Source organism: Podarcis vaucheri (assembly GCF_965113315.1).
Source record: "Podarcis vaucheri genome assembly, chromosome: 1".
NCBI classification, from domain to species: Eukaryota; Metazoa; Chordata; class Lepidosauria; order Squamata; family Lacertidae; genus Podarcis; species Podarcis vaucheri.
Genome location: NC_138759.1, coordinates 71,601,607 through 71,629,056, shown reverse-complemented (window position 1 = coordinate 71,629,056; position 27,450 = coordinate 71,601,607). Strand labels below are relative to the sequence as shown.

Here is a 27,450-nt window from a genome sequence, read left to right as displayed (position 1 = left end):
TGGTAGACTCGTAATCTGGGGAACGCGTCTCCGCTCCTCCACCTGCAGCTGCTGGGTGACCTTGGGCCAGTCACGCTTCTTTGAAGTCTCTCAGCCCCACTCACCTCACAGAGTGTTTGTTGTGGGGGAGGAAGGGAAAGGAGAATGTTAGCCGCCTTGAGACTCCTTCGGGTAGTGATAAAGCGGGATATCAAATCCAAACTACTACTACTACTACTACTACTACTACTACGTTTACTCAGAAGCAAGTCCAGTGAAAGCCAACGGGGCTTGCTCCCCGGTACGCGTGCAAAGGCTCTTTTCCAGCCTTCCCGCTGACTCGGGACACGCTTCTGAATGGCGCGTGCACACGATCGCCGCCCCACGCGTGTTTGCTCAGAAGCGAGTCCCGCCGGGTTCCACCGAGCCAGCGGCAGCAGAACTCCCGCTTTACGGAGGTCACCCTCCGGGAGGAAAAAGGCGGGTCGTCACGCACGCCCTTTGTGACGCAGCGCCGCCCGCTAAACCGGGACACCCGCTCGCCGCCGTTAGAAGCTCGTAGAAAAGGAGAGCGGCTGCTCGGTGACGTCACCGGCTGCTCCTTTGGCCGCTGACGCTCTAAAAGGGAAGCGGGGGCTTCGCGCGGGAGGATCGGCTCAGTTATCACCGCTCATTGCCGAGTTCCCCCAGGAAGTACGGCTGACGGTGAGTTCCCCCAGCCTGCCGGTAGAGGGAGCATGTGCGCCTTCTCAGCGGAGCGCGCGCGCAGGAGAGGAAGGCTCCCCTCGGGAGGGTCTGGTGAACCGCGCCTTCCCCCAACCTGGCGCCCTCCGCGTGTGCTGGACAACCAACTCCCGCCAACCCAGCTGGGGGTGATGAGGGTGTTAATCGCTTAAGCCGCTTCGAGGTCTTTTGGGTCACGGAGCGGTCTATAAGTGGAAATAGCGCACAAGCAAATAAAGTCGCTCCTCTTCCCGCGGCGCGAGAGGGAAGCACGAGCATTGCTTTTATTTGTGCTCTCGCTTTGCAGGGTGCGCCACTGTATGTAACGTTGCCCGCTTTGGATTATTTATCATGCCTTCGCTTAATAAGCTGAGATAAGAACGAGACTATTCCTTTTTCTTTTGTAGGGTGAGTAATCAAATCCAAAAGCCACACGTGCCCTCTTTTTTTGGTCTAAATAGGGAAACTAGGTGCTTCCAGAGGTGTGCTTTGGGTGGGAGTGGTGCTGCTTGTGCACGGAAGCGCTTTTTTTCTTTTTCTTGCAGCATCCAGGTGGTGATGTCATCAAAAGGCCGGTCTGTATTCCTAACCCTCCCCAATTGAACCTGAATATACAATTTCTGGTAAAAATCTGATAAGTTTTTCTAAAAAAGAAGAACAAACCTGTTGCCAATATCTCTCTTACAGTATTTAGCCCCCTGCTGGAAGCACCCTGTAAGTCCTAGTGCTGAAACAATCCAGGATATTAAATCAACTTATTTAGTGCCCAGGCTTGTTTTGAAACTGAAAGGTATAGCTTCCCAGTTTGAATGCTCATCCTGTGAAGGGGCAGGTGGGGGGAGGCAAGAGGTTTACTTATATATTGACTTATTAAGCTGAGATATAGTCACCTCTACTTGCCCTGTATCATTTGCATACTTGCAAGGTATCATTTGTGTGATGTGTGTTACCTTCTCTTCTCCTCCCCCTCATTGGCTTGCAGGGCCACACATAGTGTGGTGACATAATGGTGACATAATGCCACCGATTGCATTGCACAAAGCATATAACACTGTGGCTTAATGTTATGTGAACAAGCTCTCCCCGATCTTCCTTGGGCATGGTTGTGAGGGCAAGATTGTAATGCTCTGTCAACCCAGACAAAGTGTTGTTTGTCTTAATTATGTTGGCTTGTGAAGTCTTCTTTTCCTAAAGTACAGTTAAAGCTAGCTACAGTTTAGGCACTGGATGTAACAGTAAACAATGGTGAATTAAAAGCAGAAGTCATCCCACAGCTGCACCAGGGGAGGGCAGAGGAAGGGAGACCATGCTTGCCCAAGACTCCTTCATATAATGCTAAACCAGCACTTTGCATTGCACCTGAACCAGGTCATTGCCACTAGCTCCCCTCCTCCGCCTCATCACTGCTGCCTTCTTGCTTAACAGGCAAAGGAGAGGTGAGTGGGAATGATAAGCAGCATGAGCAGGTGCTTTCAGACGGTATTTGGTGTGGGAGTGGGGCTCCTCATGCATGGAAGCATTTTGAAGCCTCCAGATGATCTTCTTGGCATTAAAATGCCAGCCTATGTCCCCCCTCCCAATGGAGAGGGGCTGCAGGGTTGTGGGCTTCAGTAAATGAGCATGGCAGCTTTTGGGTAATCTTTGGAGAGATGGCTAGGAAATGTAGTTTTGTTATTGATCTCCTCCCTCTCTTTTTGGTTAGCGTGTTTGTTTGTGACTGCCTGAAGAAATTCATTGAGCTATATATTTTATTTAAAGTCAGGACACAAGAAATGGAGTCCCAAGAAATAAGCTTGAACCGTTATCGCATGCAGCGCACAGCAACACTGGCCCAGGAAGTTCTGGAGCGGGCAAGAACACGGAAATTGAACTGGCCATTGCCTGCTACATTTGAAAGGAGGGCTTTTCAGGTAAGTACTGTAACCAAAGGCAGCTGCTTCCATACCTGAACCTTTTAATGCTACCGAGAAGCTGCAGTTCCATTGTGAGTAAGTTGTAATAATACCTAAACAGAGCTGAATGTCCTCAGCGTACTGCTGGCCCACTATGGTTAAGAGCTCGGTTTCACTCCAGATGTACCAACAAAGAGATTAGACGACGTTACCCAGGGGTGGTGCATCCAGTTTTGCCACTTGAGGCAAAATGGGAAGTGCCACCTTGCCACTGACGACGACACCATAACTGCTACTGCGCACCCTGTTCCATCTGCTGGCAAAGAAGCACCACATCCATTATAGCCCATTTCAGGCAAGATCGTGCTGATTTTGAGTGAGCTCTTGCATGCTGTGCAAGATTTTGGGTGAGGTCTCGCCCAAAGTGGATGTGATCTTGCCTGAAATCTGCGCTGATGGGCTTGCTTCGGGGGCTTTGCCACCTGAGGCAGCGACCTCACCCTGCCTAATAGCTGATCCGACTCTGGTGTCATCTAATGATTCTTTGGGGTTCCCATTGTTCCGATTATCCCCAGCCATTGGCCTTGCTGCCTGGGGCTGATGGAGTTGGAGTCCAGCAACAGCTGGTTATTCTGGTTCCAGATGATAAGGCCTTGTCTGCTTCTGTTGTGTATCTTACAAGATTGCTTGTATAACTGAACAGGGGGTGCTACTTGGCTCATTACAAAGATTGCTAAATATAATTGTCACTGTAGATACTGCCTTTTCTCAAAGGTTCACCCTGCATGTAGGTATGTAAAACATTATTTCATGTGCCATCTGTGTTTTCCTTTACCTGTTACCTTTTTGCCCACATTTTCTTTCTTGAATCATCAAGCAAGTTATTTTTGCCTGCCATTTGTTAGACGTGGGACTCTGAATAAGACAGAAAATGTCAGGTAAAACCAAATGGGAGGCAAACAGTTGTTGTTGTTTCATTTGTTAAAATGACACATACTCAGTCCACAGCAAACTGTACAAGACTGAAATCTTCTCTGAAGCAGCAATAATCCAAAAGAAACTGCTCAAATGTTCTCTTTACTTCAGAAATTAAGAGGATTTTTTCAATACCAGAAATGGAACTGAAATGAAAATCTCTCTGTATAACTAAAATGTAAAAATGTCATGCTACCCCTTTAGAGGATTTGTAGTGTTTCATCATAACCCTTGATGTGCATGAAGTCAAGGCAGGGTGGGTGAGCAAAAGAACAGAATTCTTCCATAACTCTTGATTGGATAGCTGCAGGAAGCACTTGATAATAGCTTATAATAATCCTCAGATATTGGATAAAGAGCTGCAAGGAGTAGTTCAGAATCTTTTGCTACTGTCCGTGAGCAACTGTGGTTCATCATGTTATCAGAACCCTGGCAACCTGTGGTTAAGCTTAACTGGTTTGTCTGAAACTTCAAACCACAGTTTGTTTTCGTAGAGATATATCCTGCCTCTCTTAAGCCACGGAACCCAAAGCAGTGTTCATGTGTTTTCCAAGTAGTCACCCATCCAGGCACTGAGCAAACACAAGCCTTATGTGGCTTCAGACCCTATGAAGCCTGTTTGTTTCAAGAAAATATAGTTAAAATAACCACAGTTTAAGGTTTAGCTCAGATCAGTTGAAACTCAGCATATGCCCTGGAGCCCTGTGTCTATTTTGGTTTTGCTCTGAGCAATGAGCGTGTTGCCATTGCAAAGTAACAGAGACAGAAGCATTGGTTTAAACAGGATATCTTCCTATAGTAGCAGCTGTGCATAGGAAGGATTTTGATGATGACATAGCTGCAAGCCTAACTAGTTTCTTGCTATATCTAATGTAAGCATATGCTCCTTTTTGGCCCTGAGGGTTTTTCCATCATCTCCCACCTGTAATTGGATTAAGTCTAAATATGCATTTCCTGGGAATGTGCCACTGTCTTCCCTCATGAGGGATACTCCATGTGAGTTCTGATTACCCAGAGACCTCTCATGACCTCCATTTAGGGAAACACATTGATATGTTTAGTAGTGATTCTGTTAACTAGCATCTAATGTTCCTTCCATGGGGTCACGAAGAGTCGGACACTACTAAACAACAACAACAAAATGTTCCTTCTGTCCAGAACTGTTATTAAAGCAATTGCCCATTGTGTTAGAGCTAATGCCAGAAAACCTGTTTCCAATAACTGGACATCTTACAGATCCAAAATATGTCCACAAACCCTGTGTTTCATGCCTGCTGTAATACTTGGATGCCTTCAGGGGCCATATTTGACCTTTCCCTTGCCTTTTCTCCCTGTTTACCTGCCTCTCATCTGTGTTTATTTTCTTTGGATTAGTCAGGAGCATCGTGGAAAGCAACAGCCAATGCTACATATCATGTAAGTAATGCCTTTTTCTGTTTTTGAAACTTTATTAACTAGAATCTAAGGAAGCTAGGGTTGGAATCAGCACTCCCTATGAAGGCTTGCCTACCTTCAGTCACCCCAGCACATCCTGCGCCAACTGTGTCCTTTCAGAGGATAGAGGAAAACATGCAAGTTTTCACCTTCTGCTTATAAAGGGCTCACCACCCAAATGAATTGATTACACTACAAAGAACCTTGGGTTCAGTTACAACCATGCCACCACAAGTCATGGTGAAACTTTAGAAATCACTTCTCTTTACTTTTCCTTCCTCATGAGAAGTGATTATTAGTGTCTTCTCTTTCCAATCTCTAGTTTTCTCATTTCCTTAATCTTGCCGTCTTCTAATACTTGCATTAACCAGCACCCAGTCTTTTGCATTTCAGCTTTTCCCTTTGGGGGCTTAGGATTCCACTGCAACTCAGCTGGTTTCTTAGCACCTGCTCCATGCAAGGCAAATTCTTCTCCTCCCATCTTCACCTAGCTCAGTAATACCAATACAGTGGTACCTCGGGTTAAGTACTTAATTCGTTCCGGAGCTCTGTTCTTAACCTGAAACTGTTCTTAACCTGAAGCACCACTTTAGCTAATGGGGCCTCCCGCTGCTGCCGTGCCGCCGCCGCTGCTCAATTTCTGTTCTCATCCTGAAGCAAAGTTCTTAACCTGAAGCACTATTTCTGGGTTAGCGGAGTCTGTAACCTGAAGCGTATGTAACCCGAGGTACCACTATATGAATTTATAGATCAGGCAGCTTTTGGTAGCCTGTAACTTTTTTTTTAACAACTAGCCATCTTGCTATTCTACATTTCTCTATTGTATTGATACTTCCAAGCTGCTTGGCAGGGGGTTGGACTCGATGGCCCTTGTGGTCTATTCCAACTCTATGATTCTATGAAAATCATTTAACTCACTGCCAACCATTTCGTGAAAAGAAAACATTTCATATTCATTTTGACAATATTTGTTGGTTCTCGATCATTTTTCCAAGTAAGCAAGGCAGTATTTCTAAATTGTCACCACCGTGGTGGGCAATTTTCTCTAGATTAAAGATCTCCAATGCTGTGCCTCTGTGAATATATGTGTAAAATACAGGCTCATGTGTATGTGTGAATAGACTTGCAAGTAGATCCAACAGCATAGACAGAACACTAAACTGTAGTTAATGAAAACCAAAGCGAAAGTTTTCATTCTACAGTGGTGGACGATAATGGAGAGGGGAACTCAAGCCTGAGGCTTGCTATGACTTGTTGCTGTCACAGTAAACTATAATTTATTATGGAGATTTCAGTATAAAAAATAAAAGAATTCCTTCCAGTAGCACCTTAAAGACCAACTAAGTTAGTTCTTGGTATGAGCTTTCGTGTGCATGCACACTTCTTCAGATACCTGAAGATACCTGGTAACTGAAGAAGTGTGCATGCACACGAAAGCTCATACCAAGAACTAACTTAGTTGGTCTTTAAGGTGCTACTGGAAGGAATTCTTTTATTTTGACTATGGCAGACCAACACGGCTACCTATCTGTAAGTATAAAAAATGACATGCAAACACAACCGCTGTGTTGCGCTTTTGGGCTGTATATTTCCCATTGTTTTCATAGTGACAGGACATTTTGTTTCATGGAAACAGGAAGGCGAGGATGAAGATGCATGTCTTGCTGCTGCTTTTGCTTCTGTTGCTGACCACATGGGCCGCATCTCAGCAGAATGCGAGGTAAATGGTTCTTGAGATGGAAGCAATGACTGCTGTGCTGGGAGTCAAGTACAGAAGCTTGAGTGACAACTATTAGGGACATAGGAAGCTGCCTTACATACCATTGGTCGATGTAACTCAGTACTGTGTTCACCGACTGGCAGTGGCTCTCCAGGGATTTAGGCAGGGGTCTCTCCACCCGGATATTGAATCTGACACCTTGTGCGTGCAAAGCATGAATTCTACCAGCAAGCCATATGAAGGCTTTATTGCAACTGCATTTTAGGAAATACTAGTTTATACTGTGTTGAATTATCAAAACTCAATGGGCTGAAGGAACACAAAATCGCCATCAAGCAAATCTGGATTCTGTTCCATGAGTATCTTTGTCAGCTTCCTCAGAGATCCCTTTGACAGGGTGGAAATGTTCAGGATTTCCCCATTCCCATAAATCATTTATCATGTCTAACACGAAAGAGGAGGGGTAAGGAGCCATGCTTAGTATTGAACCCTACCTAGCTAGCCCTCCATCTTCCCTGAGACTTCTGAGATTTCACCAGGTGGTGACCACACACTTTCAAGCCGACATTCAGGCATATTTTATTTCAGCCTTGTATTTAACAAGGCTCTTGCAGCTAGAAAGTCAATGCAAGATCAGCCTGTTCCTCCTCTGATAGCCTGTATAGCTACTGTGATAGCTGTAGAAAGAGGAAAGACACTTTCTCCTAGTCAGCATGGGACCACAGTGGGCTAGCAGAAGAGGAATGGAGCAATCTGCCCCTCCACTGGCCAGCTTGGCAGAAGAGGCAAGCTTTTTCTTACTATCCTGCTGAGAGCTGAAGCCTGCATTTCTGGGATTTCCTGCCTCCATGGCCAACATGGAGAAACAGGCTGTTAAGTTTCTTTGCAAGCTAGTAACTTTTGTGGGGTTATTGGCAGGGCTTTCATTTTGACATTTCTTAAGGTTGTGGGCTTCTTCTGACTTCACAGTACCAATTTCTACACTTATTTAATTACTCCAACACTTCCCAGCACTTGCTCTGAGGGCAGCGATTAGCGTTGGCCAAATATGAATCAAGGGACATCCCAATTTCCCATTGTCAGGAAAGGGATCCAACCACATAAAGTAGAATGCGGGAGGAGGAGTTAGTCATCTTATTTACAGCAGAAATGGGAAAGCTGTGACCCTGTAGATGTTTTTGGACTCCAACTCCCATCAGTCCTGGCCAGCATGGCCAATAGTCAAGGATGGTGGCAGCTGTAGTCCAGCAACATCTGGAAGGCCACAGGTTCCTAACCCCTGATTTACAGTACCAAACACAGGCATTTCTGTCTGACAAAGTCCTTTCACATTTGTCCTTCTGGTGGCAGCAGAGACGAGGGAATTGTTGCTCACATCTTCATGGGGCAGGCCCACATTAAGACATTTCATTATTTTAGCGCCACACATACTTCTTGGTTTAGTAATATTTTCTTCAACTCTATTCCAGAACTATTACTGTTGCGTACCACCATTTCAGTTCAAAGAGTACGAAGTTGCACATATATTCAGATACCACAGCAGGGAGTCATCTGAAAACTTGCTAAAGGCATTTGAAAATGAGGTGAGTGTACTGAACATAATTCTCCTTTTAAGCTAGGAATGGCTAAACTGCAGCCCCCAGCCCCCAAATTACACCTTGAGGGCCACAGGTTAGCCATCCCTATTTTAAGCAAAGATATGTTGTCCAAGGGTCAGCTTACTCAAAGGAGTCTCTTGATGCCGCTTCAACCAAGCCTCTGCTAATCTTCTAAATGACATATAAATTTGTAATTTATTTGGAATAATTTTCCAGCATTGCCTTAAGGGGCATTTTGTTATCAGTATGGACATCTCCTCCTGTGGACATCTTCCTACTGTATTATCCTATCCTTCCAGAATTATCCTTCCCAGGAGAGGCTCGGGCACTCTGCAGGCCCCGCAGTAAGCGCCGTCCCCAGTCTGCCCCCCTGCCCCCCCCCCCAAGTATGCCTCTAAAGCTGCTACAGGCGCCTTCTTGATACTTGCTTTGTGCTGGTTTGGATTAGGTCTGTTTGCTTGAGGCTGGTGGATAGGCTGAACTTGGTCACATCCAGCTTGAGATTCCATAAACTATATCTGCTCTCTCTAGGAAAGTAAAAATGTCCCAATAGTGGAAGAACCTGGTTGTCCTGATACAGATACAGCTGCTTTAATTCCAGCAGAGAATGCTGAACATAAAATAAAAGCAAGTATAAGTTCACTTAACATTTTAAGGTTTTTGTGGGTTTTGTTTTTATCTGTGCAGGGTGCACAGGCATTCAATTGCTCGATAAATTAGAATGCGTAGTGCTTCTGGAATGAAAGAAATGGTCTTGGTTTTTACATGGAGGAACCCACAAACACAATCCATGGTGACTTCCCCTCCCAGCTCCATCAGCTCCTGAAAATAATCAGAATTCTTTGTTAGCTACAGTAATTTCATTTTAAAATTTTATTTATTTATAACTTCTTTATATTGTCTTACATTTAAAAAAAGGTGGTGGTTGTTTAGTCGTTTAGAGCAATAGCCACAGGAGTCTTACGGGACAAACACAGCAATCTGGTATTAATGAGCTGCAAAGGTCTGGGAGAACATATGTATTTTTTTCAGGTGCTGGAAGCCCAAGTACAGTAGGGAGGGCCCTGTTCCAAAGGGTGGGCACCATAACAGAAAAGGCCCTCCCCTTTTTTGCTACAGGATGGCCCTCAGCAGGCTGTGGCACAACCAGGAAGACTTTATTAGATCATAGTAACCATGCAGGTCTGTATGGGAGAAGGTTTTCTCTCTGGACCAAAATTGTTCAGGGCATGGTAGTCCTACATTTATCACATTATGGACTCACCTCTATATATACACACACACACACACACACACACACACACCTGGCTATCTCAAAGGAAGCAATGATGGACAAAGGTCAAGGGGGCACTTGGCCAGCTGAACTTTACTTTAGTCCACATTCTCAAGCTCAAGCTGATCCACAAAAGCTGACTAGATGGTGTGTCAGGCACATCACTCAGAGATGTTACTGTGGTGTCCTAAGTCTTGAAGGCAGGCAATTTTGTCCACAAAGTGCCTTGGAAACTTCCAAACACAACCAATCAATAAGTCACCCTCTGGTTATGCAGTATGTAAAAATATAAATCTCATACCACCACCAGCACATCTTACAAGAGGAGGGGTCCTTACAGTTATCCAGACACCAAATACCCCACCCAACCATACAATTCACCTGACTTATGCTTGGGAGCCTCTCCCTCCAACCACTGGTCATGCTCTCACCTGGACAGCTGCTCTCCAGATACCCTGCTTTCACCCAGAGGTGTCTTTTCACATTCAGCCTCACCCATAGCTCTCACCTAAAGTGACAACACTTCATTGAGCAACCCACTTCACCAGTCAGCCAAGGGGATGGCATCCCTTTGTGTTACCACAAGGGCAAGGGTACCAAATGTTGTCTAAGCATCTCAGAGCTGCCACTCTTCCTCTTTCACCACCAGCATTCTTGGTCTTGTCAGTTGTCTTCTAGGACAAGTTGAGTTTTGCATCTTTGCATTCATATGCTGTGGTTAAGAAATTTGATGAGAGATTTTTTTGTCCAAATAGTTAAACATTTATTTTAGTAGTTGGAGCTATTTAGCATAAGAACATGAATGGGGTTTTGATTTGAAAAATCTTGACATGTATATTTTATATTCAGGATATCTACATTGAAGTTTCTCCTGGCACCTACACAGTCTCTGCCTCTTCGTATGACAACACAGTCAAACAAACACATCTGGTAGACGTTCGGTCAGGAGAAAGCGTAAATTTGACCTTTGATTTATGACAGATAGTCTTTCTGTTTCATCAAGGTAACAAATGAAATAGATTTTGGTGTCTTTCAAGTGTCACTTTTTAAATAAAATTTTCTCAGGCTATTTACCCTATATAATTAAATATGATCTCAGGTTTTATGCTGTCTGTATATTATAGTGAGCAACTTTGTTCACATTTGCCCTAACTTGAATCATGTGTATTTTCACTTTTATACTATGCAATGCCTTGTAAACAATAAATTTAAAAGTGTAAATGTTTTTGAAAAGACTTTAAATTCTTTGTCATTTGCCTTTCCGAAGGAACTGCTAATGTAATGGCAGAGGCTATTGAAATGAAATTAACAGAATAGAAAGGGGAGTCTTATTTAGTTACATAGTTCCAGGTAACCGCAGAGTGCACCATTTAGTCAGTCACAGATATTGGTGGTCGAATCCTAAACTAAAATGCTTTGCTGCTAACAGAGCATATTTATTCATTTGGAAAACATGAGTTTGACCAAACTGCGAGAGGCAGTGAAAGACAGGAGTGCCTGGCTTGCTCTGGGCCATGGGGTCACGAAGAGTCGGACACGACTAAATGACTAAACAACAACAACAACAACTTCCCTTTTTGTTAACCTGGCTGGTCCCGAAAGTCCAAAAACAGTTACTTCAAAATATATTTGAATTTTCTGTTGTACTGTGGTTAGATGCACTGATCTCCTCTAGGGCCCATCCAGTGTTAAAACAAGAGAACACTTGTTAATTTGCTGGGGAAATTACCATATATATAATTTATTAGATGCTAATGATCCAACATCATTATCCTAAATCTCTTAATATATTCTTGTGGACCCACAAAAAAGTAGAACTAAAAACAAGCATATGCTTTCAGTGGAGGGTGGTTTTTTTCTTTTCTTTTTTACTGTGTTCCTTGCTCTCCTCCTGAGGATGGTTTGACGTCTTTGTGACCCAAGACTTCCTTCACAGTAAGTTGCCTTCGAGGAGACTGTTCAATAGTTTCAAACATGGCACTGTGGTTGATCAGTGCAGTTGGGGACGGATCCATATAAGGAACTGCTTTGGTTTCGGATCTTTCCTTTCTGCAGGTGCTGTCCAAAGTATAATTGGTTCCTATACATGATAGTATAACACTTAATTTGTGAGTAGTTAGACGAAGACAAAATAATTAAACAAGGTATGAAATAGGGAACCGAGTGTTTTTGGGGTCCCCCCCTCATGATTTATTATTTCAACATCCCTCTCTTCTGTTAAGGCAATTGGAGACAACTGTGGGGGGTTTTGGCTCACGATTTGACTCAATATATATTTCTACTTCATGCAAATTATTTCATAAAATTTATACACCACTTGATTGTAAAAATAAAAAAAAGCTCAAGTGCTTTTCATCTACACACACACACACAAAACAAACAAACAAACACACAGTTAACAAACCAGAAATCCCCAAGTATGTTAGTATCTGTGATACCATTAGCAGAAAAAACAATCTCAGTATAGCTGTTCACCTCAACCAGTATGATAATGCCAGGTAGTTTTTGACACTCTTCTACCTTCCACTTTGAAGCTCATTCAAAGGAAATATTGTGTACCGTGGCTGTTATGATGAGAGCTGGGATGGCTTCTCTTCCAGTATTTCCAACAAGGTCTCCTGATTTCTTGCAGCTTGGGCTTTTCAAAAAGACTAGAATCCGTGTTCACTGCATGATCTACCATTGTGGTCTTGGTCAAACCTGTTTCTGTACCACTTCTGGAACTGGAGGAGCATGAAGAAGAAGAGGAGCTGGACACAACAGTGGCTGGTTCTTCCTTTGGAGGCCCTTCCACTGCCAGTAATGGTTTGCTGCTGAACTCTTCTTCAACATTTCTCTGGGATGGTTCAGTTAAAGAGGGCGGCCACCAGCAGCCACTGTATTTAGGGCAGCAGCAGGAAGCGTACTGTGGATGTCCAAGGAATGAGCATGTGTGTTGAAAGCACCTGGAGCAAGGGGAGATGAAAGAGCAACATGGCCTCTGGAGCCGGCAGAGGCCACCTACAGCACATCCATGCATGGAGCCTGTTATAGCCCTACATGAGCCACTGTAGTGACCGGGTCTTTGGAGTTGCCTTTCAGATGCTTTCCTGCTGGTAAGGGGCATCCGGATCATCTCCACAATCCTCTCCCACTGCACTGGGGAAATCCACAGGGCTACACCCAGTGGGACTTTGGCTTTCTTGCCATTCCAGAAGCTGACTATAATTTCTTCATCTTCTTTCCCTGTTTTGAAGAGAAAAATATAAACTGGGGAAAGTCATCACTCTCCTCAATTTATTTATTAAATTTCTATCCTAATTTTAAGAAAGGGACTGGGGCTGTGGTGTTTTTATTGTTTGTTTGTTTCTGTATGTGATCTTTTACATGTATATATCTTAATGCTTAATTGTCTAAATAAAATATTTTAAAAAATCTATTCTGCCCTTCTTCCCAAAGGAGCAAAGCTAATGCTAATAATAGTTTGTCAGTTTAAATCAATCTGATTAATAATAGTTTGTCAGTTTAAATCAATCTGATTATGTAGCCACAAAAGGGTGGTCTTTATATTCCAGTCTAGAAAGTATGCATAATAATTAAATACCTGTTTGAGGGTTTTAAAAAACTATTCACCAGAGCTTTGACATAAGCAGTGTTTTTCCACCATATGCATAATTTAATAGTAAATGAAATACGAAGAGTAAATGAAAACCACAGGAGCATACTGCACTTCCTATGTTCAGGGCTATATTATACATATACACACAAAAAGCTAGTTCAGCTACTGGCTCATGTTAAAAAATAAACAAATTGGGTTTTACCTCTCAAGGGATCCCTGGTTTCCATGCCTTGGATGGTAGTGCCAGGGCCATATCTTTTTTGCTGTGGCTCCCAGGGTGCCAGCACTTTATCACCTGGCAGTATGGAATGCCTCATTCCATTCACACACTCAAACATGTCACTGCTGGCTGTTTCTTGCACACATGTTGTGTCCTCACTCAGTCCAAATGACTTGGCAAACTGTACAAGAAAGGTTCTTTTCTCACCCTGGTGCCAGAAACAAGATGGGGAATTAAAATGAAAAACTAACAAGCTTTAGTCATGAAATAATCAGCATTCACATCTATGATAGCTTAGGAAATGAAGGGGGGGGGGATGCAGGATGCTGGCCATGTTAGTACAAAGTTTTTGATGCTGGAGGAAAACGTTAAGCTTGTGTCTTTTCATGCATGGTTTTTAAAAAGTTGATCAGGGTGGCAAGATAACAAGAAAAACAATTTAACTAAAGCCGTAGAAAATAATACTATACCAAAAAAACAACAACCACCTTTTGCTCTTAACTTGAGGTAGAAAACATGCCGCTGTTCAGCTGGCATGCCTGAAAAAAACTGTATTCTCAAAGGGCAAGTTCATAATAAAATGCTAAACAGATGAAGCTCAGTGGAAGAAGATGCACTTTGCAGGCAGAAATCCAGTTTAAAAGAATTAGCTAATAGATGGTATGGAAGACCTCCGAATGAGACCTTAGGCAGCTACTGCCAGCCAAGAGTAAAGAGTATTGGGCTAAATGAACAATAGTCTAATCTGGTATAAGGCAGCTTCCTGGGTTCCAACCGTTGAAAACAACTTTAGGAATTGCAAAATGCATGTGGGGTTCACCTGCCTACAATGGCTCCCCTATTAATTTCCAGAGAGCAGCATTACAGTAGGCTATGGGTATAGCCAACGGGGTACAGGGAGGGGCAGCTCCCCCCCCATAATCAATAAAAATACATAGCTAACTGAGGTTCTCCACCCTAACAAAAATCCTGGTTACGCCCATGCAGTGGGCACATCTCTGTGTGTATTGGGTTGGCCGCATTTCCTATGTTACAGAGAGCAGTCCTCTAATTGAAGGACTTATCAAAGGACAGGCAGCCTCTACTTAAAAGTGTCCTTTGGTCTAAGTTTGGTTTAAAGATTAAAGAACCATTAGAAGGAAGAACTGGAGCCTTGAAGTTGGCCATCAACAGATAGGACCTGAACCAAAGACTGAGCTGGGACATAGGTCGCAGTTTCCCCCATTACGGTGAGATATATGGAATTTATTTTTACATTACATTCATCTGATGGCATTCAGTTAATGAGTCCCATCGGTGGAAGCCTGCGCAGTGACTTAGATTTGTACAATGGGGCTTTCCCTCATCTCTCTCACCTGTGTTCTGCCTGTGCTCCCCAAATTGACTCGGGGGGGATTGGGAGCACCCCTATAATAGCATGAGGAGGGAGGAGTGGGGGATTGTTCTGTCTGGCAAGCTTGTCCTGAAAGTATTATCAACATAGTACAATGTTGAATTCTTCCCAGTATTTCCTCATCTGCACCTATATGTATAAATAAGCATATGCAATTTTTATGCTAATCACATTTTGTCCTTTTAATAAAAAAATCCTCTTTTTTTTAGCAATGCATAAGTGGCCACCATGTTGTGTAATGAAAGGGATCAAACACTACAAAACAAAAATATATTATTGCCAGTCACTCCCACTACATGCTGAATACCAGGCATTTCAAATTTGTCAGTCTTCCAGAAACTTTGATAAACAGCCTTGCCTTTTTCTTGCACTTCAAAAACAGCACAACAATTTTTTTTAATTTCAAGTGCTAACAGCTAATGAATTGAAGGTTGTTTTTCCTGTGTACAGAGGACAAAAAGTGTCAAGTTTATATATATTAACACGCTAAGACATTTCCAGCAAGTATAATGTCCATCCGTTTACTCATAACAACGGATGGGATATTGTCCCCAAACAGCATAAATCTCCAGATACACTTGGCAGGAAGGTTTAAAAAACACACACTCAAGAAAACCTGTGCCAACAAGTTGGACAGAGACTTGGGTCACAGCCACACCACACATTTCAAGCACATAGCTTTCTCTAAACTAAGAATTTTGGCAATGGTAGTTTGTTAAGGATGCTGGGAATTGTAGGTCCATGAGGCGTAAACTACATTTCCCAGGATTCTTTGAGGGGAACAGCATGTACTGTAAATGGATGGTGTAGTTGTGACCTTGGCAGCAGTAGGTCTCATGCAAAATGGACCTCAGACAAGTCAAATGAAATCTAAGAATTTCTGAAAATATGGGAAAGTGGTTGTCAAATGGGGCTGAAAGCTTGGTGGTAATGTGACACAATTTTCAAATACAAATTGTAGCAACTCCGTGCAATAAATGGCTAGAGAGTGGTCCTCATGATCCATCAGAATTCCCAATTATTGAGCAGGTAAAAGGAGGGAAGGATGCCACTAATATTAAAGAGTTTTTTTTCTCCATCAAAATGAGGCAGACACCAACTTCCGTTGAATGCAGCAGTTGTGATTGACATACACCCCTTGCCCAGAATCTGACACCTTTAGCAGAATCCATAAAGATTCTGGGGTGAATTATTAATGTCTCATCTACACATGCCAGAAAAAAATCATACAGCAACTTGCCTCTATAATAGCTTTTATTATTGTGCCAGGATAATAATAACCATCAGTTTCTCTTCTTGCCAAAACAGGAATGTCAACAGTGTCCAAGGATCTCTCCAAGTTTTTTACTGCCTCACATGCTCTAAGAGGAGGGAAATGGAGGCAGTGGCCGAAATGTAAACACCTTCAAATAACAGAGAAAGTGTTAATGCTTGTTTTATCTACACATGACAAGAAAAGCTACTTCATCTACAACAGCTGGAACCTTGATGCAGATGCCAAAGTTTTACCTCAGGAGTATTATACTTCTGTACCCCTGTTTTCGCATCAACAATACCCCTCGCCCCACTTGAAAAATCCAGAGATGTATCTACAATGCAACATCTATAACTGAACACTGGATTGGAATTTGCATATGAGAGAGCTGGCATTTCAAAATGCAGCTCTTGTTTGAACTCTTCAACTTTAGTCTGCCCACCCCCATACACACTTTTTATTACCTTGTTGTGATGAGCGGTCTAGCAACACAGGCAGGATGTGCTGAAATGGCACCAGTGCAGGTGGAACTTGGGTTAGCTGTGAAGCTGCTATGCACAGGTTTAGCTGGTGCTAGCATTGCACAGCAATGACTGTGGTACGGCAAAGAGAACCAGGCACAGCCATCCATTCCTTTTGAAGTATTTCCCTACTAAAAAAGAAAAGGGGAAAAAGCAATCACCCCATAAGGCACATTAAGTATTCTGAAGGAGGAAAACATGTCACCATGACATAACAGTAATTGCTGCCACTGCTCAAGCTCATAGCTTTGGAGATTTCTCCTGAATGTCATCTGCAACAGTTATGAATCAGACCCTAACGTCTTACATTGAATGGGAATAGAGTTGAAAGTACTAACTACTGGTAAGGAATTAAATTCTTTATCTGGACCAACTTTTTACAAAAGCACAATTGTGAGGAATGGCTGAGTTCTGCTTGGGATTTGAAGGTGGTGAGCAAAACTGACATTGCTATAGGGCTAGCAGCACTGTCCAAAATAACAGCAGCAGCATCAACAACAATAACTTGATAATCCCCATTTGGTGTCTACATTTGTATGGTCTTACATTTTAAAGAGCCCCCATCTCCATTTCCTGGCTGCCATCCCGCAGAACAATATCACTGTTTGTCAGTTGCAATACTGTGCTCTTTTTTAAAGGATTTAGGATTCCCCGCTAAATACAGCATTTAAGATTATGTTTGAATGTGCAATTCCTGGAATTGCAAGGGAGAAGAAGGGAAGAAGGTATATGAAAGTCTACTGGTAGACTTTTTGGTTTTTATTCTGTGAACCGCCCTGAGACCTCTGGGTATAGGGCGGTATATGAATTCAATAATTATTATTATTATTAATAAATCTCTATGTGATTATTAATTCAGTTCAAGTGCAAGAAAATGTGTGGAAAATACCCACCACTTCAGTATAAATGAAGCTGCAGTTGTAGACACACTCACATGGCAATATATCCCAGTGGTGCTTGCTTCTGAATAGACATGCATAGGTTTGTATTGTGAATTTTTTATGAAATACAGCAACTTTTTATGTAATGCAGAAAAAAAAACCAATGTAGCGTGGAAGTAGTAAGTACACACCACACAGTTTGGACCAAACAACAACAACAATGGATGTGCATTTTTGCATAGGTCTCAAATTCTCTGAGCTTGGTGGAGAAGTTTAAATCTTTTTGTCCAGAACAGCACTATGTATCCTTTTTGCTGCTGTTGCCAAAATCAGTGGAGTTGGGGTGGCGCAGAGGGAGGAAGATTTGCTTGAGAGCCAGATCAGGTCTCCAGAATGGGGGTTAGCCACCTAACACAGGGGTTCTACTCAAGATGATCCTCAACCATCTACATTGCTGGTGGGACAACTAGGTTATTGGTGTAAGTAGGATTTTGCAACCTGTATGGTCAGTTTGCCGTTGTCAGTTGCAATGTGCCTGTTTTTCCAGAAACATTTCCCACATCTCTGCATATCACATTAGAGGTTGGTATGGGGATTAGACAAATCAAATCTATTAATAAGGCAATCAAATACAGGTTATAGCCAAGAGAAAACATTCTCCCTGCTTACCTTTGTGCACTCCATAACCTAACCAGAAACATAGGAAAATGTTTATACAGTGGTACCTCAGGTTAAGTACTTAATTCGTTCCGGAGGTCCGTTCTTAACCTGAAACTGTTCTTAACCTGAAACACCACTTTAGCTAATGGGGCCTCCTGCTGCCACCGCGCCACTGGAGCCCGATTTCTGTTCTCATCCTGAAGCAAAGTTCTTAACCAGAAGCACTATTTCTGGGTTAGCGGAGTGTGTAACCTGAAGCATATGTAACCTGAAGTGTATGTAACCCGAGGTACCACTGTATAGGTTGTGCTCCCAAAGTACCTCATGATTCAGAAAACACCTCAGGTAATGCTTCCATAGTTGAAATAGGTTTAGAAAAAGTTGTTCCATTAAAAACATGCAAAATTATGGTGGGAAAATATTTTGATCCGTTCTGTGTTCTCTTGTGCTTCATAATCACTGCCTTCTTGCAACAAGGGAATGATCATACAGAGAAATGGCACGTGAAGAGAGAACTTACTCTGCGGCTGTCAAGGTAAGATTTGCAACGTGACAATAAATGCCAGGCATTTATCAGGCATGCTGGCAAAAAGATTTTGTAGCGCTTCAGAGATTGATACAATCTGACTTGATTATGGGTGTCAGCATTAAAAAGGAGATGGGTGTTTTTGAGAGTGCTCATCATGTGCTTATTATTTTGTTGGTTAACTGTTTTAGCATTTCCCAGGAGTAAAAACAAAAACAAAAGAGGTTTGAGGGCTGGGAGACAGGGCTCACCTCTAACAGAAGGACTCCCTTGAGAAAATATGTAGCAACTGTGCAATCATTAAGACATCAAATCACCTGGAAACTGTATACTGCTGACATGCTAATTCAAGCATACCTAATCAAGGCCTATATTATCTGTGCCTCACTTCTATTTTATTCTAACTAGGCCTGTCAACCAAATAAATAAAATTTACACCTGCTTTCTTGCTATTAATCGATTACAGTATATCACATGTAAATCAATTAGCATATTCCAAAAGTTATAGCAGATAATCTTTGTACATACTGAAGGAAGTGTGAGGTAGTTTTTTTTCTTATTTCTTTATTACCTGCCCTTCATTTGAAAGTCACAAGGTGCAAAGAAGCAGTAAAACACATTTAGAACTATTTAAAACAACTTACAGCAGTAAACAATTTGTTTATTCAAGTGTAGGGCTGCTATCTTATGCACACTTACCTGTTCTATTGAATTCAGTAGAACTTACTAAGTTACCATCCATTGGAAATAAATATTATTTTTAATGCTTCTCTATTACAGTAACACAAATAGCACCAAATATATACCCAAATCTACCAAGTAAATTGAAGCCATCTACCAACTAAACCAGCAAGGGGGAGGCAAACCTAAAACTCTTCAGTCCATTGATTTGCTAAAATAGTAATTAGAACTCACCAGATGCTTGCAGTACTAAATGCTGGGATCTTTCAGTTGGCTTGACTTCAACAATACGGCACCTCTCTGCTGTTTTCTGTTTCTAAGCAGGTTGCTATAGAGCCACTGCAAACAGGAACTTGTGTCTGATAGTACAGAATGTGTGAAACACACACACACACACATTCATAGTGTGTGAATATCAGCTGTGAATGTTTTCTCAGGTACATCTTATTTCTAAACTCAGTGACACTAAATACTGAAAAAAGAAAAATGGCAAGGGTAAAATGAAGATTGTCCAGAGAATGCTCAAGTCTAATGAAAAGAAATACAGCAGTACCTCGGGTTAAGAACTTAATTCGTTCTGGAGGTCTATTCTTAACCTGAAACTGTTCTTAACCCGAAGCACCACTTTAGCTAGTGGGGCCTCCTGCTGCCGCTGTGCCGCTGCTCCACGATTTCTGTTCCCATCCTGAAGCCAAGTTCTTAACCCGAGGTACTATTTCTGGGTTAGCGGAGTCTGTAACCTGAAGCATATGTAACCTGAAGCATATGTAATCCGAAGTACCACTGTAAAGAAAAAACAAATGCTCAAAGTCACAGTGCACTCTGCACTATAGAGCCTTTCCTCAATAAAAATGTTTCTTTATTATTTCACAAGATTTCTATACCATTTGATTGTAATAAAACGTAAGAGTGGTTTACATTAAACACACGCACACAAATTAAAAAATATAATTAAAATCATTATCTATTAAATGTAGCTTATTGATAAAGATAAAAACTATTCAGCTAGCTGCAACCACAGTCCACTTTGAGCAGCATCTCATTTCTACTCTGCAGAAATTTATTTGAATGTGACAAATAAATAACTTTATTAACATGTATTTGGTTGAAAGAACTATTTCAATAGTTGTTTTAACTGTTGTGTTTTAATGGGTTTGTTTTAGTGCACAATTTAATTGTAGATGTTTATTTTAATATTTTTTATTGTACATTTATATTTTTTGTAATTGGTTTTCAACCTATGAATTGACGCTTTGGCAGTTAAGCATGATATATATTAATAAATATTACTACTAATAAAGCCATGTGGAAAGAGGACTTTATAAGAAGATTCAAGCTTTTTCTATATTATTGGGGGGAGGGGTTTTCCTCTGATTAGCAGTTCAAAGATCACTGAAGAAGCATCCTTCTTGGAATGTCTATATCAGTAATATTTATGATGCTCAAATCCTCAAGTAAACAATGGAACAGTACAATAAAATTGAGAGAACCTAAGGTAAGTTTGTTAGTTTCTTTATATTCTTGAAATAGAGGGAGGAACAGGAGGTATAGACACTCCTTCAGCTTCATTTCTTCCACTCACTATCGATGCTGTGACACTTAATTGTCTTTCTCTCACTGTTTGTCCGTATAATACAACAAACTTCTTAGATATAGTTTGATCATGGAACAAGGATTTATTTAGATTTCAAAAAACAAAATATCCAGATAAAATTAACTCAATATTAGCATTTCCAAAGTTAGTGTGTTTTTACAATACTGTCTTTTTTGTTGTTGCTGTTACAACAGTCAAGTGGTTTCCAGTTTATACATTTTCTGCAAACAGAATTTATACAGAAACTTTATACATTTTATCAATTTATAGAGAAACTTAAATTAAAATTTTTTTAGAAATAAATGTTAGCAAAGAGAGAGAGGTTACTGTTCTCAGAAAGGAGCAGAATCTTTTTATTAAAATATAACCTAAAGCATTCAGCTTGAGTTGACACATTGGCGGTCTCCCCCGCCCCCTTGTAACCAAAATTAACCACGTATTACTGATCTCATATCAATCTGTTAAAATGATTCCAGCCATTTCAATCATTTGAAACTCCCACACATTTTAGCAAGATTCATGTCATCACAATCACAAGCCCTGAAATCACCACATTGTATAGCAAGTTCAGTCTTACAAGCATCTTTGAACAGGCAGGATTGTCTTTGGGGCTTCCAGAGAAGACTTTATTTGCTCTCGAGTAGACTATGAAGTCCTTGGAGCGTGATCGCTTTGAGAGCTATCTTTGGGTGCGTGGTGAGCTTCCCTGCTATTCTCCTCTGAATCATTGTAAAGCACAGATTGGAGATACCTGATGTATTTAATTGCAGCTCGGAGTGTTTCTACTTTGCTGAGTCGTTTCTCTAGGTATTCGGCAGGTAGGTGATGTCTGAGTTTGGCGTAGCCTTCGTTGACACACTTTACTCTCTGCCTTTCCCTTTCGTTCCTTTTTCTGATGAATGCTGGGCCGCAAGAGTACTCGCATCTGCCAAAATTCCCACAGGGACCTTGAAATGGGAACGCACAAGGATCGCTGTAGAAATTCTCAGCCGTCAGCTGCTCTGGTGTGAAAGGAAGCAGAGGCAAATCTTCGGGGCCAGCGAATTGGTTTGGGATCTCTGGGTAGAAATGGAGTGCAGCATAAAGGTCCCTGCAGCCAAGTCTAGACATCTGTCCAGCGTGGGAGTCACTTAAGACAGGCAATCTGTCCATGGCATCCCAAAAGCTTCCCAAGCTGTGGTGTCTCAGGTACAGAGCTAGAAATGGAGAACTGTGTATCAGCTTTAGTGATTCATACATTGCAATAGGCTAGGTGTGATTGTCAGTATTTTTAGTGCACTTCTGATATTATGCAAATATGTGGGAGACGGCAATGTTGTTGTACTGACCTATTTAAATACAGTGTTCCATATGCAAAGGAGATATTTTAAAATAATCAATATAAGCATAGAAACTTGCAACTAGATAAATCTCTTTAGCTTTACAGTTGAGGATGTGAAATCATATGGCAGATTTTCCTAGGCAAAAACACATGCCGTTGTCAGAATGACTGGTACATGAACTTCTCCATTATTCCCTGTACCCACTCTTTTTCTCTGCAGTGTGTGCCTTGTTATTCCTATCACTTATGCTGATTATTAGCCCAGGGAAAGAGGGGTGTTGTCTGTGGAAAAGCTTGAAATGTGCTTAACTCTCTCACTGAAATTATTGAGGCCTACATGTATTCACTTTGATCAAATTGTGCCCCATATCTTTTAACAGAAACTCTCCTTTTCAGGCTGTGCCTAACATCAGAATTCAAAATTTGCTAACTCCTCCAGCCAAAATAATGCTGTAAGATAGCAACTCAACAACTTCATATAGCAAATAATGTGAAAGGTAATGGTAAATTAATGTTTCTCATCCTCCCTTCCAATATATTATTTTTATTATAAGCAATCGCCAATAGTGTAAGAAGTTGTTTTCTTCCATTTATCAGGGATTACTGGATCAGCTTGCTAGCAAATATCAAAGTATTACTCTGCGGGCATGTTATTTAATTGCATACAATCTATGTGGTTAGGATTTAATGGGAAATTGCTTAGAGAGCAAACAATCTCCTGCAATGACTCAGGACCCACCAACTGACCTTCAGAACATGTAAGGGATGAAATTGGCTCTCTCCGTGCCTCACAATCACACTTGTCAGTTCCCACCAGCCTACTCCAGCATAGAGAATTCCATAACACACACACGTACAGAAGAACGCCCCCCCCCAAAAAAAAAGTGGGTCTGCAGCCTGTAATCTAGAGCAAGGAAGATTTAACCGAATTATAGAATCATAGAATTGTAGAGTTGGAGGGTCATCTAGTCCAACTTTCTCCAGTGCAGGAATCTCAATGTGTCTGGTCCCCTATCCAATTTGAAACCATACCAGACACTGCTTAGCTTTGCAAATGTGCTAGGAGTTTTATATTGCTAAACAGCAATCAATGAAACATATTTATTGATCATGCATTATAAAAGCTGAATCAGTAAATTGTCTATAATAAAAATTGTCTATAATAAAAATGTCAATTAATCTTTGCATTTTAACATTTGGAAAGATTACTGAATTCACCAAACCTTTAACTTGAATTAGAAACCTCAGTTAACTGAATTATTTACTAAGAAGTAAAGTCTCATTAATTCAAATAATTTGCTCTATTCTTTCTGAAATTTGCCTCAGTGCCTAAGACAAAACACAATATCATAAAACAAAGCTAGGTTTTTCATTCCTAGACTTGCTTATGGTGAAATGGAAAAGAATCCCCAGAACCACAAGGAAAAATCTAAAATATTAGACAGGGACTGAACTTCAAAATTCCACACTAAAATTATGTGTTAGTAAGCTGATTCTTATCGCACTTTTCTCTATAGATCTATTCTATAAACTAGAGCTCACAAAGTATATATTTAACATGTGCATCATTTAAATTTAACAATCTGGATTAATATTAACAAAAACCATGTAACATTTTGCTATTAGCCTCTATCTACCTTACATTCCTTACCTGAGTTCCACAGTTCTTGTGCCTGTTGGACTGAGTCAAAAGACAGATCTAAATTTATAGTCAATTGACAATATGCAAAGTAGCTTACAGTTAGATCTGCTCTTTTCTGGTTTAGCTTCTTCCACCCACACTGCAGCTATAAAGGCAACAAATATTAGAATTATGGGATAGAAAGTGTAACGTATTAGTTTTTATGGTTTCAGACAGAAGCATATTTATACACTGCCAATGCATAAGTTGTTGTAATAATTTACTAATTTTTATCAAATAAATGTTCATATTTACACTGTAGAAGAATTTGCTAGATCTTGAGTACTTTCCCCACATATTTCTTCAGGTGTGTTAAAACACACAAATCAAATCTCAACAAATTTATTTCAGACTATCTTTATGGTTACAATAAATGCCTGTGAATGTGGATATTTACAAACCAATTTTAGAAGGCCACTGAGAAATCATAAAATGTTGACATTTCTTAGTAAAAGTTAAGGCCAGTTCACTGTCCAGTCATCACCAATTTCTTAGAATCATAGTTGGAAGGGACCCCAAGGGTCATCTAGCCCAACCCCCTGAAATGCAGGAATCTCAACTAAAGCATCCCTGACAGATGGCCATCCAACCTCTGCTTTAAAACTTCCAGTGTCCATCACCTTCTAAGGGAGTCTGCTGCATTGTCAAACAGCTCTTACTATCAGAAACTTCTTCCCGGTGTTTAACTGGAATCTCGTTTCTTGTAACTTGAAGCCATTGGTTTGGATCCTACCCTCTGGAGCAGGAGAAAACAAGCTTGCTCCATCCTCCTTGTGAAAGCCCTTGAAGATGGTTGTCATATCTCCTCTCAGTCTCCTCTTTTCCAAGCTAAACATACCCAACTCACTCAATCATTCTTCATAAAGCTTGGTTTCCAGACCCTTGCTCATTTTGGTTGTCTTCCTATGCACATGTTCCAGCTTGTAAACATCCTTCTTAAATGGTGGCGCCCAGAACTGGACACAGAATAGAGCAGTACTATTACTTCCCTTGATCAAGACACTTTACTTCTGTTGATGCAGATGTGGAACATTGATTTACATGGTACTGATATAATTATGTTGGGAAAATAAGCGAACAGTGTAGATTTTATTATGAACTCTACCTGTATTTGGTCAGATTTATCATAAGTTCTCAACTACTGCTCTAGTCATCATCTGCCAGTGGAAGAGGGACCCCAGAGGACAGGATCACACTTCAAAATGACCTTGACCGATTAGAGAACTGGGCAAAAACAAACAAGATGAATTTTAACAGGGAGAAATGTAAAGTATTGCACTTGGGCAAAAAAAATGAGAGGCACAAATACAAGATAGGGGACACCTGGCTTGAGAGCAGTACATGTGAAAAGGATCTAGGAGTCTTGGTTGACCACAAACTTGACATGAGCCAACAGTGTGACGCGGCAGCTAAAAAAGCCAATGCAATTCTGGGCTGCATCAATAGGAGTATAGCATCTAGATCAAGGGAAGTAATAGTGCCACTGTATTCTGCTCTGGTCAGACCTCACCTGGAGTACTGTGTCCACTTCTGGGCACCACAGTTCAAGAAGGACACTGACAAACTGGAACGTGTCCAGAGGAGGGCAACCAAAATGGTCAAAGGCCTGGAAACGATGCCTTATGAGGAACGGCTAAGGGAGCTGGGCATGTTTAGCCTGGAGAAGAGGAGGTTAGGGGGTGATATGATAGCCATGTTCAAATAAATAAAAGGATGTCACATAGAGGAGGGAGAAAAGTTGTTTTCTGCTGCTCCAGAGAAGCGGACACGGAGCAATGGATCCAAACTATGTACAAGAAAGAAGATTCCACCTAAACAATTGGCAGAACTTCCTGACAGTAAGAGCTGTTTGACAGTGGAATTTGCTGCCAAGGAGTGTGGAGTGTGGTGGAGTCTCCTACTTTGGAGGTCTTTAAGCAGAGGTTTGACAACCATATGTCAGGAGTGCTCTGATGGGGTTTCCTGCTTGGCAGGGGGTTGGACTCGATGGCCCTTGTGGTCTATTCCAACTCTATGATTCTATGATTGGTTTTTGTTTATAACTCTTGGTGGTCCATCCTTGTGAGTTTATTCATACTTTCATCACAGATGAAGCTCCCCCCAATTCCACCTTACTTGGAATCCAGGTTAACATACACACAGACACCTGCTTCACACTCTCACCTAGGAGCAAGCCCACCCACAACCAGTCACCACCCATGGGAGAGTGTCCTCACCCTCATCACCCTCTGAAAGGAAGAACCCACCCAAATAAACAACTCACCTTTGGTGTCACCCTGACTGAGTCCAGCCCGCCATTTTCAGCTCACCACCGATGGCAGACTCCACAGAGGCAGGCTTCCCCTCTGGAAACCAGAGGTAGAGAAAACGGCCACAGCTGTGTCAAAATTCTTACTCTTCATGAGCAGGGCTGGCCGGCCAAACATTCTGACTCCTCCAAAGGGCTGCTGTTCTGCAGGTACAGCAGAAAAGGGTTGGGGAGGCTAAGATGGGGTCCACCTCCCAGCCAGCAGTAGCCCAACTACTGCTACCTGCAGGCCACCTGCTCGCTTGACCTATATCCATCTTGACTGGCAAGTTTGACCACATGGGGAGAGAAAGTTATGAGTCTTTCCTGGGTATGTGATTCCATTTCCTCAGAGAGCAGCAGCAAGCTCAGAGGGACATTTTGGAGTGCAACCAACTGCATCCCTGTGGCAACCATAATGGAACTTATGAGCAAGTGAGCAGGCAGTAGTGGTGATAGCAGCCAATACTGCAGTAATAGCTACAGCAGGCAGACTGGCCACCTATAGTGGAGTAGGCAGCAGCTGCAAGGCCAACTGGCTTGTAAACAGCATGGTGGGAGATGCATCAACCACCCTTTGTGATCTGCTGTCCAGGCAAGTATCTCACCATGCCTCATTATACGGCTGGCCCTGTATGCCTTGGGCACATCGAGGCTGGACTACGATAACATAATCTGCATACAACTCTGAAAAAGTTTTGGAAACTACAAATGGAGCATGATGCTCCAGCCAGACTTCTTTCACAGGCCTATTACCGTATATGAAGCCTATTTCTCCCAGTTCTTTTGGAGTTCAAAATACTGGTCCACACCTTTAACTATATTGGGCCTAAACTATATACGGCTTTTAAGGCCTGCCACTTCCCATGCAAAGTGTCCACCTATTGTGTTACTGGCACTGTGGCCAGTATTTTATTTAGCTGGGCCTTTGGCACTGAGGAATTCATGTCGCCCTATTTTGCCTTACTGCGGTACTACAGTCCCTATCATACTCTGCTGCATTATGTTTTCAGTAATTGTAATGGGGCGATTTATTTTGCTTTCATTGTTGTAAGCTGCTTTAAGGGCTTTCAGGCAGAAAAGCAGTCTAAAAATAATGCTGCTTTTTAGGGAGCACCAGAGGCTACAAAATGAAAGGAGGTGGTTAAAAGTACCATTGCACAAATGCAAATTTGATCACAGCTTTGGTTTTTGGGAGAAAACTTGTTTTTGCCAAGTATGTTTAGGCCCAAGAGAAT

General features: G+C 41.8%; 3 protein-coding genes across 8 annotated transcripts; 1 reads left to right on the top strand and 2 right to left on the bottom strand.

The window, feature by feature from the left end:
• Positions 1-472: 472 nt before the first annotated feature.
• AKIP1 (A-kinase interacting protein 1) lies at positions 473-12,362 on the top strand. Of its 5 annotated transcripts, XM_082195302.1 has the most exons (8): positions 478-684; positions 2,461-2,612; positions 4,944-4,985; positions 6,640-6,723; positions 8,193-8,306; positions 8,853-8,948; positions 10,444-10,597; positions 12,227-12,362. In XM_082195302.1, exons 2-7 carry the CDS (start codon positions 2,475-2,477, stop codon positions 10,570-10,572), a joined length of 603 nt encoding a protein of 200 aa, XP_082051428.1. In that variant the 5' UTR covers positions 478-684; positions 2,461-2,474; the 3' UTR covers positions 10,573-10,597; positions 12,227-12,362. The 5 variants fall into 5 exon arrangements, with proteins under 5 accessions (XP_082051431.1, XP_082051428.1, XP_082051427.1 ...); XM_082195301.1 differs by lacking the exon at positions 12,227-12,362 and having other exon boundaries at positions 479-684; positions 10,444-10,827; XM_082195304.1 differs by lacking the exons at positions 478-684; positions 12,227-12,362 and adding an exon at positions 781-1,110 and having other exon boundaries at positions 2,465-2,612; positions 10,444-10,827.
• LOC309515989 (uncharacterized protein C11orf16 homolog) lies at positions 10,953-19,635 on the bottom strand. Of its 2 annotated transcripts, none has more exons than XM_082194388.1 (6): positions 19,564-19,635; positions 16,525-16,709; positions 16,046-16,208; positions 13,395-13,620; positions 12,154-12,819; positions 10,953-11,674 (listed from the first exon to the last, which is right to left on the bottom strand). In XM_082194388.1, exons 2-6 carry the CDS (start codon positions 16,689-16,691, stop codon positions 11,463-11,465), a joined length of 1,434 nt encoding a protein of 477 aa, XP_082050514.1. In that variant the 5' UTR covers positions 16,692-16,709; positions 19,564-19,635; the 3' UTR covers positions 10,953-11,462. The 2 variants fall into 2 exon arrangements, with proteins under 2 accessions (XP_082050514.1, XP_082050515.1); XM_082194389.1 differs by having other exon boundaries at positions 16,046-16,166.
• Positions 19,636-20,982: 1,347 nt separating this feature from the next.
• On the bottom strand, positions 20,983-26,204 carry ASCL3 (achaete-scute family bHLH transcription factor 3). Its single transcript, XM_082195789.1, has 3 exons — positions 26,189-26,204; positions 23,896-24,031; positions 20,983-22,119 (listed from the first exon to the last, which is right to left on the bottom strand). The coding sequence occupies exon 3, from the start codon at positions 22,073-22,075 to the stop codon at positions 21,569-21,571; it is 507 nt and encodes a 168-aa protein (XP_082051915.1). The 5' UTR covers positions 22,076-22,119; positions 23,896-24,031; positions 26,189-26,204; the 3' UTR covers positions 20,983-21,568.
• Between the last annotated feature and the right edge of the window lie 1,246 nt (positions 26,205-27,450).